At 35.6% G+C, this 12,125-nt stretch overlaps 1 protein-coding gene across 6 annotated transcripts in view; it reads left to right on the forward strand.

Moving 5' to 3' along the window:
• LOC105710357 (leptin receptor) overlaps positions 1-12,125 on the forward strand; it is an 88,185-nt gene that overhangs the window by 55,526 nt on the left and 20,534 nt on the right. For all 6 annotated transcript variants that reach the window (XM_012442665.2, XM_064372451.1, XM_064372447.1 and 3 more), the window contains exons 10-14: positions 1,270-1,469; positions 4,776-4,924; positions 5,956-6,115; positions 6,224-6,306; positions 11,800-12,016. In XM_012442665.2, the coding sequence (XP_012298088.2) occupies positions 1,270-1,469; positions 4,776-4,924; positions 5,956-6,115; positions 6,224-6,306; positions 11,800-12,016 (809 nt within the window). The remainder of the gene's footprint in view (positions 1-1,269; positions 1,470-4,775; positions 4,925-5,955; positions 6,116-6,223; positions 6,307-11,799; positions 12,017-12,125) is intronic.

Here is a 12,125-nt window from a genome sequence, read left to right on the forward strand (position 1 = left end):
GTGTGGCCAAGAAAAGTCAGAAGATTGGACACCCCTGCTTTATGGGTTCTGAAGTGGAGTGTTGGCTAGGATTCACTTAAAAATTTTTTTTCTTAATTTTCTTCTCTGAGAAAAATACATGGTTATATAATTCACTTACATATCTGGAATTGGTATTATATCAATTTATATTCATTTGAACTAAAAAATTGTCAGCTAGTGACAGTAAATTGCATTTACCACTCAGTTTGTGGTGAAATTTAATTATTTATTTGAAGCGTGAGGAATTTGTCTTCTTTGCCATCTCAGGAATGCTCCATGACTATTTTCGTATATATTTTAAATATTCTATCACTATAATATAATTTTAGTCCGATTTTCAAATTATTGTAGATTCTGTCTCTAACTGGATCATTTTCTCTTTTTAGAGCATTTATTTCATTTGTGTCCCCACTTACTGTCTAATGAAATATTTAGTAAGAGTTAATATCAGTTTCTGTGGAAAGATATAGAATTGGGATATAGCTGGGAAAATTTCAAAAATGCCTTTCTAATAAGAACATGTTTGTTTGTTTGTTTTTAGATGGAGTGAAACTGTTTGTATTTTATTCATTTTTTAATTTAATTTAATTTTTGAGACAATCTCCCTCTGTTGCCCAGGCTGCAGTGCAGTGATGCCATCCCAGTTCACTGCAACCTCCACCTTCCGGGTTCAAGCATTCTCCTGACTCAGCCTCCCCAGTAGCTAGGACTACAGGCATATGTTTGTAGAGACAGGGTTTCTCCATGTTGCCCAGGCTGGTCTGAAACTCCTGGGCACAAGTGATCTGCCCGCCTCGGCCTCCCAAATTGCTGGGATTACAGGCATGAGACACCACACCCGGCCTTCTGCCTGTCTTTTAAACCTGGTCCCTAATCCCCAGCCCACGGATCCTGGTACTGGTCTGTGGCCTCTTAGGAGCCAGGCCACACAGCAGGAGATGAGAGAGCAGCATTACCACCTGTGCTCCGCCTAGTGTCAGACCAGCAGTGGCATTAGATTCTTACAGTAGAACCCTATTGTGAACTGGGCATGTGCTCCTTATGCAAATTTAATGCCTGGTGATCTGAGGTGGGACAATTTCATCCAGAAATCCTGAACCATCTCCCATCCCTCATTTGTGGAAAAATTGTGATGCCAAAAAGGTTGAGGACTGCTGTTGTAAGCAACAAATCAGAATTCTCATATATCTTCTCATTGCTTTGCTTTTATTAATGTATACTAATTGACTATTTTTGTATCTTTTAAAGGAGCAGACTTTATTGTTCTGATAGTCCATCTATTCATCCCGTATCTGAACCCAAAGATTGCCATTTGCAGAGGGATGGTTTTTATGAATGCATTTTCCAGCCAATCTTTCTATTATCCGGCTATACAATGTGGATTAGGATCAATCACTCTCTAGGTTCACTTGACTCTCCACCAACATGTGTCCTTCCTAATTCTGTGGGTATGTCAAGCTGTATTGTGTTTTCATTTGTGTTAGCAGATTTGTATGCAGATTGATGCAGATTTAATGTTGTATTTTGCCATTTTCTCATCACATTAGATTTTGAAAAAAAAAAATCTTCCTGTTTACAGTGGTATTGAGAAAATCAGCCTTAGGAAGTTTTATAATTTTGAATTCATTTCAAATTACTTATAGCAGACTTTTTTAGCAATAGAAATATTTTCTTCACACTATTTGATGAAATACATGGGTCACTACGAATGAATTTTAGTAATGTTTTTCTAAATAAGGCATTCTTTTACATGTTTTTGTTCCAGTGTAGTTATGAAAACATGCAGTATTCTTAATCCAAAAGTTTAATTTGAATATTCTGAGGGTCTCAGTAATCTGAGTACTCATAACCCAAGCCTTTAATTCATGAGGCTATGTGGGGCACAAAAGCATTCAAGATAGCTAAATTGAAGTGGAGGAAATAGACAATGATGACATCCATCATATTTTAAACATTATTTTCAAAAAAAATTTTTGATTTCAAAGATAGTAAGAGAGCCCCTGGAAAATGTGACATATCCTTTCAAATTCATTGTGAGACTTCTGAGAAATGACCCATTTATGATTGTGCAACAGGAATGAAAGAGTATCTTTGGTGCTATTGCATATCTATAACTAAGGAATCCTTTATAAATATTTTCTAAATATTTGTTTTCAATATAACATGTCTAAAAACAGAAATGGGATTTTCAATGAATTTTCCCCTCAAATAAAATGTTCCTCAGTAGGAAACATTTTAGAATAATGTTCCATAAAAATGTTAATATATATTATTTTGTTTGGGGATTACGCCAGAAATCAATATTTGATTCATTATTTTTAAATTAATTAGTACAAATTTGAATTCAAACCTTTTTCTAAAAAATATAGGATAAGATTGTCTTAATTATTTGATTTTTTTTCAATATAAAGTCCCAATCAATTCTCTCACCACTGTTTAATTCCATTTTAAGTGATTTTTACTGCAGTGACACTTAACATCCTAGGAGAGCAGGGAACACTCCTACACTTCCCCAAACATGCACAGATAATAACATACTCACTTAAAAGATATGACAAATGCAGCATGGATTCAGTAACATATATTATTGGAATAACCTTTGGTGTTATCCTTTTCAAAACTAAAGTAACAAGTTTAGGTTGGGCTTATATTGCCTACTTAGTACTGGAAAGCTATGTGAAAACTCAGTGTTGGGATCCAAATGCCAACTCCACCTATTACTAGCCTTTACAACTGGACTAGCCACATAGGCACTCTGTGTCTGTTTTGTCATCCATAAAGTGTAGACAGCTCCTCATACCTTCCCAGCATGTGTATTATGGAAATCGTTGTAAACTATTGAACTTTAGAGCATATCCTTTCTGCAGACTGGATATTCACTGCCAGTCTGCAGAAAGGACATGATTCATATGATTCAGTTAATTGCAAATACAGATTTAACCTCTTACAGTCTTTTGAATATTGATACTTCCTTTCCTGACAAGAAATTATCATGAGATGAAATACAATACAGATCATCTTTCTGGTTGGTGCAGAATGCCTTTTTGGTCTATTAAGAACTGAATAATCACGACAAACTTTACATGAAGGAAAAGTTTAGGTACTTTTGTTATCAGCAGTCAAAAGAATTATTGTTGATTGCTTAAAAATGATTTTAAAATACTGTATAAAAGGGAGACTATGCCTTTACACAGTGTGGTTTTTGGCAAGTGAGACTTGGAGCAAGAGAATAATAAACATCCATACTGTGCCAATCCAGGTAGTATGTTTTTCCTGTGATTCATAACAGTAATGTGATTTATAAGACACGGGGAAATTAATCAGGAAGGTAAACCTGGGAATTCTACTGTCAGTCCTCTCTTAATTTTTCTTGCACAGAGTGTCTACATTTGATCTTAGTTATGGTTTGGGTTATTTAGGTTTCTTTTTGTTTGTGGTGGTTGCTTGGTTGGATGGTTTCACATGTAGCTCTTTGGCTCCCCTTTTTGCTACTGCAGTTGTTTCCTGCATACTCCAGCCAAGGGCCGTCTCTCACTTTGGATTGTCCACTGGCAGGGGTGACTGTCAAAATAATGACCAAGAGGAGGGACGTTACAGCTGCATTCTCGAAGGCCTTTGCTATACCAGGCATTGAATTTTTAGGTGCTGTGTCATGGGCAGGTGTGGAGGGCATCCAACCTGAGCAGTTCTGGAGGAGATGTTCCTCAGGAGAGCAGCTCTTTACCAGTTGGTATGGATAGCCTTAAAATTTTTAACAACTGTTTTGGCATACCAGTTGAATATATGTCCTCTGAATGGAATCCTCCACTCTTAGTGCAGATAATGAAGACATGACTATGTAAGTGTAGTATGCATTATATATAAAATTGATGTATGGAGTCATAACAGAGTTCAGGCTTTGGAGGCCCACTGTTATGCTTGGGCTTTCAGGCTTTTTTTTAGTATAAAATATGCCACATTTAGCATAAAATATACCTTTTATTGTTAGGAAGAGTGGCCCTCAAAGTTAAAAATTAAGAACTTGGGGAAAACTTATGTAGTGAATGTAAGCCTAAGCTAAAGTTTCTACTGTAGCTCTGAAAGCAGCATCACAAAAAGGTGATAGGAAAATAGGGAAGATAACCATTTTCTTTGCATTTCTGTGATTTTTACGTTATTACTTTAAACATGACTTGCTTATACATATATGAATCTATTTTAAAAATCACTTGCTATTCGGATCATCTTTGCCTCCATTGATGCCCATTAAAATCCTGTTTTTCTCAGATTATAGAAAACCAAGGCTTTGCTCTGAGAAACTATCTCTGAACTTGACTTAGAAATACTTAATAATACACAGCAGCATGTGTGAGTTTCAAACTCACACATGTGGGAATTGATGCAGTCCCTTTTTTTTTTTTTGCCTTTAATTAAAACTCAATGGAGAACAGTTTGTTATTGATATTTAGCATGTGTTAAACATCGTATCTTTGCATGCAGAGCCAATGGTTTAATTTCTAATCAGGTACTACTGTTAGCTTGCAGAATGACATGGATAATGTATTGATTTTTTTTCAGTCAAGTCTTTATTTGCAAAATAGACATAAATCTCTCTTTTAATGTATCACATAAAGTAATAGGGAAACAAATGAGATAACGAGTGAGAAAGTTATGAAAAAGATATTGTTTGATGAATATAGAGTAATGAAAATATGTTTTTAGACATTATTACTATTTAAATTACCATTACTTAATACTGTTTTAAAAATTTCTAGTGAAGCCACTGCCTCCATCCAGTGTGAAAGCAGAAATTACTGTAAAAACTGGATTATTGAAAATATCTTGGGAAAACCCAGTCTTTCCAGAGACTAATCTTCAATTCCAGATTCGCTATGGTTTAAGTGGAAAAGAAGTACATTGGAAGGTACCTTTTACTTAGAACTTCAGCTTTCCTCACTAAATGCTATTTTTATAATATTTAAGAGTTTAATTGCATTAGATTAATTTTATTGGCATAAAAGTATGTTCTCCTGTATTCTGTAGCTATTTTCATTAAATAGATTTATGTAAGTCTAACCCTTTTAAAGAACAAAGTTTCCTGAAATCCATCATTCCCTGAAGTGTGTTTTATAGAACATTGGTCCCATATTATGTTCCTCGGAAAAAGATTAAATGGCTAACAAATCTGTTTAGGAAACCCTGTATCACTGTATCTTCCTCATGTAGTCACGGTATACATATTACATATTAAAAGTTGGGAGAGGTCCTTCGTTAAAGAAAAATTCATGACCTTATTTCATCTCATGTTCCTCAAACTAATTTTTCCAAGGAACTGTTGTTTCTCGAACATCTGTTAATATCTTTTAGTAGATATCTGTTTAATGTAATGCATTTTGGAAGAAGCTGATTTTCAAACAAACAGCATCATTCCCATAGTGGTAAGGATGCCTATGATGGCATTCCACATCAGCTTTGTGATGGCAGCCTGCAAAGACCTAGAAATCAGAAACCCTTAATTGTATCATTAGGTCACAATGATCTCAACTAAAACAAATGTGACAGTTTAGCTGATTATTGAGGGATACTGAATATCAGAGATTTGCTATAGTAGGTCCTATCTAACCAATAGATTTAAATTCTTAAAACGTCTTTGTGGGTAGAGGATTAGTGGACAGAGATTAGTAGTAGGGTAAGAGAGTGTTTGGAAAACAAGACTGCAAGTAAACCAGTTCAAAATCTTGTCATCAGCAAGGGAATGACAAGATAAATAAGAAAATCCTTGACTTGAAGGCGTTTACAATCCAAGCCTAATGTGACTTTTTCTGAAGCCAGAAAACACAGAATCAGTTTTCTTAATTTTAGAAAATAGAAAAATGTAAAATAAAAAGTACTGCAGGGTCCTTTAATACATATGTGTTGGTAATGATCAGTCTAATGCTTTGATTTATTTTACAGATATATGAGGTTTATGATGCAAAATCAAAATCTGTCAGCCTGCCAGTTCCAGACCTGTGTGCAATCTATGTTGTTCAGGTGCGCTGTAAGAGGCTAGATGGACTGGGATATTGGAGTAATTGGAGCAGTCCAGCCTACACAGTTGTCATGGATATAAAAGGTCTGCAGAGATTTTGTGAATGTGTTTTGAAAGTGCATAAGTGTATGCTTCAAATATGGCTGGAAAATATTCATTCAAAAAACATACACACAATTTGTCATTTTGCAGTTCCTATGAGAGGACCTGAATTTTGGAGAATAACTAATGGAGATACTATGAAAAAGGAGAAAAATGTCACTTTACTTTGGAAGGTATTCCCAATTTTAATGTTATTCTTAAATTGTATTTTTATACTCTTAAAACATTTACTTCATGGTTCATAATCCTGTTAGTAATCTTTGGAAAGCGCAACAATCCTATATTTTCATTTCATTTATGAGATGTATTTGTAGAGAGCTAAGGTGTACCGTGGCTGAAGCACTGGCATAGTGTTAGGAGACTTTAATTCTCTTCTCAGCTTAACATATTGTAGTTATGTTAATAGTACTATTTTGGCAAAGTCACTTAGACTCTTTGGGCCTCAGTTTTCTCATCGGTGTAAATGTAAGATTGAACTAGATGATAGCTAGTGTTTCTTGGAGTCTAAAAATTGTATTCACATTTAATCCTGAACAATGTAAATGTCACCTCCTCACACACCCCAAGGGCATCTAAAACATGAGAGATTATTCCATTTATGTGATGGCATATAAACAGTGGATAGTCTCATATATGATGGCTGTTTAGCCTGGTAATTGCCAAAGCATTCTCTCACATATGAATTGATTTCTATTTCAAGTGAATAGATTATTTGGTCAGTGAATACCAAATTTAAGACTGATTTGGGAATACAACACATGAAGTCAAATAGTATTTCTGTCATCTCAAATGTGAAATGTGAGTTTAATACCCAAGGTTGAATGAGCACATGTTTGAAAGTGGTTTCCTGATCTAAGACCAAAGCCTATGTAAAAGTTGGGGTGTGTAAGAATTTATGTTCATTTGGTTTCTAAATCTAGTTACTCTATAATTTCATTTGGTTAATAATCAATACAATTTCTAAACTTTTTCATTTCAACATTTCTTAAAAAATTTAAAATTCTTTTATTTCTTCTCTTAAAAAATTTAGTTTCTTTTATTATTGCTCTCTTTTCTTTTTCTAGCAAACAATTCCTTCAACACATTTTAAGATGTCTAACTTAAAGTTAGCATTAAGAACTGACAGTGACATTTATGAGCCATTTATTGTATTGCAGACACTTCATACATATCTCTACCTCCCAGAGTATTCAGGGTCTATACTCTGAGAGATCCAGTAGGCTGGATCTCTCACCGCGGAAGGAGGCACTGCTGAATAAGAAACACCAGTCTTGCCTGATAGCTTATTTTTCTCATATTTTTGGTTTTATCTCCATGGGCACTGCTCCAGATACCTAAGAGTTTCTACAGTTAGGGATAGGCAGTGATGTTCCTATGTTTGTGGTAGGGCCAGCTATGAGCAGAATTTAAGTAGCTTTTCTTTTTCTTTGATTTATCCTCTCAGAGCTTTAGTCAACAGCCCTTTGGCCTAGGCTACAGCTACTCTTCTCCCACCACAACATACTCCAGAACAAAACGATTGTCTTTCTCCAGACAGTTCTTACGTTTTCCTCATTTCATGGATTCCACATTTCCTCAGCAATGTTGCCAATAGAACTTTCTGTAATGATGGAAATAGTTTATATCTGCATTGTATATGGTAGCCACTAGCCTAGTGTGACTCAGGAACTGAATTTTAAATTTTACTTGATTTTAATTAATTTAAATTTAAATGACTGCAAGTAGCCTCTGGCTGTCTTTTTGGACAGCAAACTCTATGGGTTCCTTAGGGATGATTTGTGGGAGGGAGACAGCACCCTTGCTAATCAACCATCTTTGCAGAAACTTGAATGCCTTTTATTAGTCAAATTGTCTTTCATTAATTTTGTTTTGTGCTGTTTTGTTGTGGTTTCCAAAACTGAGATAATAGTTCAATGATTATGGTTCTCTAAGCCTAGGCTTCTTAAACTGGGATAAGATTTGCTTAAGGAATAAGCCACAAGGCCACAGGATAAGTATGGCACTTTAAAAAAACCCATCATTTCTCTGGCATTTTAAAAATAATAAACTTTATGTCAAAGCAGGTTTAGAGTTATAAAAAGATGGCAAAGATAGTACAGAGAATTCCTATGTATTCCTAACCATGTTTTCTCTACTATTAACATCTTATGTTAATATGATACATTTGTTACAATTAATTAAGCAATATTGATATATCATCATTAACTCATCTATAATTTATTCAAATCCAAATTTCCTTAGCTTTTAGAGAAAGACAAATGCTCTTTTCTGGTTCAGGGTTCCATCCAGGATAGCACATTACATTTAGTAGTCATACCTCCTTATGCTTCTCCTGATTTTAAAAGTTTCTTAGACCTTCTTTGTTTTTTATGAACTTAACGCAGTTGATAAGTACTGGTCAGGTATTTTGTAGAATCTCCCTCAGATGGGTTTTGTTTGATGTTTCCTCATGATTAGATTAGGGTTATGGGTTTGGGGGAAGAAGATCACAGATATGAAATGCGATTTCATCACATCATATTAAGGATACATGCTACCAATGTGACTTACCATAGTTGATGTTAACCTTGCTGGTCTGGCTGAGGTAGTGTTGTCTGGTTTCCCTCTGGAAAATACTCTTTTTTTCTCCTTTCTACATTGTAGTTTTATAAATGAAGTCCCCATGCTTAAAGAGTAAGAGTTATGTTCCACCTACTTGAAGGTAGAGGACCTATATACATTATTTAGCATTCGTCTGCGTGGAGATTTATCTGTTCTCTCACATTAATGTATTTACTTTTTCAATCATTTATTTATATTAATACAGACAATGAACATTTATTTTAGACTTGGGTCATAATCCAATACTACATTATTTTGTTGCTCAAAATATTCCTGCTTCAGTCATTGGGAGCTCTTTTAATTGACTCATGTTCCTTTGACATGTCCCCATCATTGTGGGTTTTTATTTTAATTTTTGAGTACTGGTAAGTCTGACTTTATTAAAATTGAAAACTTCTGATCTGGGAAAGACTATCAAGCGGATGAAAAGGTAAGGCACAGACTGGGTGAAAATATGTGCAAAAACACATATCTGATAAAGGACTTATAACCAAATTACACAAAGAAATCTTAAGGTTTAACAGTAGGAGAACAACCCAATTAAAATGAAAAAACAAACAAACAAACAAACCCAAATATCTGAACAGAAACCTAACCAAAGTATACATACAGATGACAAATATGAATATTAAAAGATGTTCAACATCATTCATCACTAAGGAGTTGCAAATTAAAACAAGATACCACTCCACATCTATTAGAATGTCTAAAATCTAAAAAAAGCCTGACAATACAAATGGCTGGTGAGGATACAGCGCAGCAACAACTTTTATTCACTGCTGGTGGAAATGCAAAATGGTACAGCCACTTTAGAAGACAGTTTGGTAACTTCTTACAAATTTAAATGTAGCCTTACCAACTGTGCGATGGAATATTGCATCCTAGATGTTTACTAAGCTGATTTGAAAACTTAAGTCTACATAGAAACTTGCACATGAATGTTCAAGCAGCTTTAGTTATAATCATCCCGAACTGGAAGCAACTAAGATATCCTTCAAAAATGAAATGATTCTGTATACTTCTGAAATGGTGGGCACTATGCATTTGTCAAAACTCCTCAAACTTCATAGCACAAAGAAGGAATCTTAATGAATGTAGATTTTTTTTTTTTTTTTTTTTTTTGAGACGGAGTTTCTCTCTTGTTACCCAGGCTGGAGTGCAATGGCGCGATCTCGGCTCACTGCAACCTCCGCCTCCTGGGTTCAGGCAATTCTCCTACCTCAGCCTCCTGAGTAGCTGGGATTACAGGCATGCGCCACCATGCCCAGCTAATTTTTTGTATTAGTAGAGACGGGGTTTCACCATGTTGACCAGGATGGTCTCGATCTCTTGAACTCGTGATCCACCCGCCTCGGCCTCCCAAAGTGCTGGTATTACAGGCTTGAGCCACCGCGCCCGGCCTGAATGTAGATTAAAAAGAAAATCATTTAGGAGGTTGAAGGATCCCAGGATTGACTCTAGACTGTGACAAGGGAATCTAGCTGTATTACAAGTGTATGAAGCAACTTCACTGAAGGTGGGGAGAAAAAGCCGCGTTGGAACTTGAGAGCAGTCATTGGAAATAAGTGGAGTCTTAAGACTAAAGGCAAAAGAAACTGTACATAAGCACTGTACTCTTGTTGATATATTTCTCACAGGGCTATGGGCTAACAATTATGATACTGCTCTACATGTACACTGGAAGGGGACAAACAAGTAAATAGATGGTGGATGGTGGGACCCAGATTTCTCACTGTTGGATTGGGAGGTTACACACAAGCACAGAGTGATCCACGTGGCAATGAATTAGAGTTGAGGATCTAAGTACGAACTTACATCTAGCTTAATATAGATATAGATTCCGGTTTAATGTACATGCACATTTTCTTGATTTGTAAGCTAAGAGAGTCTAAAAGTAATGACATCCAATAGTCAGGCATGGGCCCAGACTTGTTTCTAATACCATCGTTCAATAACAGAAACAAGGGCTATTGGGAAAAATGGCTAATTTTAGGGTTGGGGCAGAAAATACATGAGATTAGCCTGAAGGATCTTGTAGTACCAGAAAGTAAGGAAGTTTAACATTGCTCTTACTTGATGGTTACAAGAAAAAAAGGTATTTATTAAAACTGACATGAATTTTTCAAATAAAATGCAAAATTTTCATGACTTTCAGTCATTTCTTTCTTACAGTGGCTGCTAAAATCTTACTTTCAACCTATCCAGATGTTTCTAAGTTCTGCAAAGATACATGTATATGTGTTTATTTTTCTCTGCCATTTCTAACCTAGAGGCATCTCACTGGCAAGAAATTGAGATGTACTATTCTAGTCTATGGTATATAGTCCAGCCTTCTCTGACTTTATAAGGGATTGCCAGCATTTAATCTTACCTGCCACAGGTGAAGTTGATTGGGGAAATGGAGTACATTGTTAAACTCTGTGGAATATAAGAATAGAATTGAACTAGATACTTATTTTACATTGGAATCTTTAATAACCTGATATTATTTTTTAATTATAGTACAGACATTCTGGGGTGCCATAGACACTGTTTTGATAGCCTCTGTTACTTGTTAACCTTTGCAGACTCTTACCATTCTAGATAATCTTCCAAACATATCAGAGGAAGGGAAAATGAATGAGAAATCCTACTCTGATTAATATGTGGGAATTAACATCTTCACAGATCTTCTTGTTGTTGCTTTATGTAATGTGAGGATTATTCCTTGTTTGCTTTTTAGATGAGGAAACTCTCTACTCCTTATCAGTCTTTCTTTTCTCTAAAGTTAGAGTAAAACTTCTTGGCAGAAAAGTGTCCTGATAATATCCCTACTTTATTATCTTCAAGTCTGGGCCTTAAGGAAAAACCTCAAAAAGGGGAAAATGAGTTTGCTATGCTCAATAACCCTCAGGCACCTTCATGGAGACTATGGCAGAGGCAGCCTCTCTCTCACCCAACTCCCCAGCCTCTCGACCTTGTAATAGTACCTGCCCTGATCTGGTCCCTGCCTCCTAATGAGAAATACGTAGCGAGAGTTAAAGCACGGCATTCCTTAAACTGATCAATTTCTGTATTTACTACAGCCCCTGATGAAAAGAGACTCATTATGCAGTGTCCAGAGATACATGATAAACCATCATACTTCCCTCAAAGGAACATGGTCAGAAGATGTGGGAAATCACACTAAATACACCTTCCTGTGGACAGAGCAAGAGCATACTGTTACGGTTCTAGCCATCAATTCAATTGGTGATTCTGTTGCAAATTTTAATTTAACCTTTTCATGGCCTATGAGCAAAGGTAAGAAGAGGTACAAAGTAGCAATCCATTGCCTCTTTTAATATTTAACTTTTGCAAATTCACCTATTTCAAATTATCTTTCAAGCAGTCTGCAATTCTCTGCATCTGA

The sequence above is a fragment of the Aotus nancymaae genome, unplaced genomic scaffold, assembly GCF_030222135.1.
Source record: "Aotus nancymaae isolate 86718 unplaced genomic scaffold, 86718_ANA_hifiasm-v0.15.2.pri h1tg000007l, whole genome shotgun sequence".
Classification (NCBI taxonomy): Eukaryota; Metazoa; Chordata; class Mammalia; order Primates; family Aotidae; genus Aotus; species Aotus nancymaae.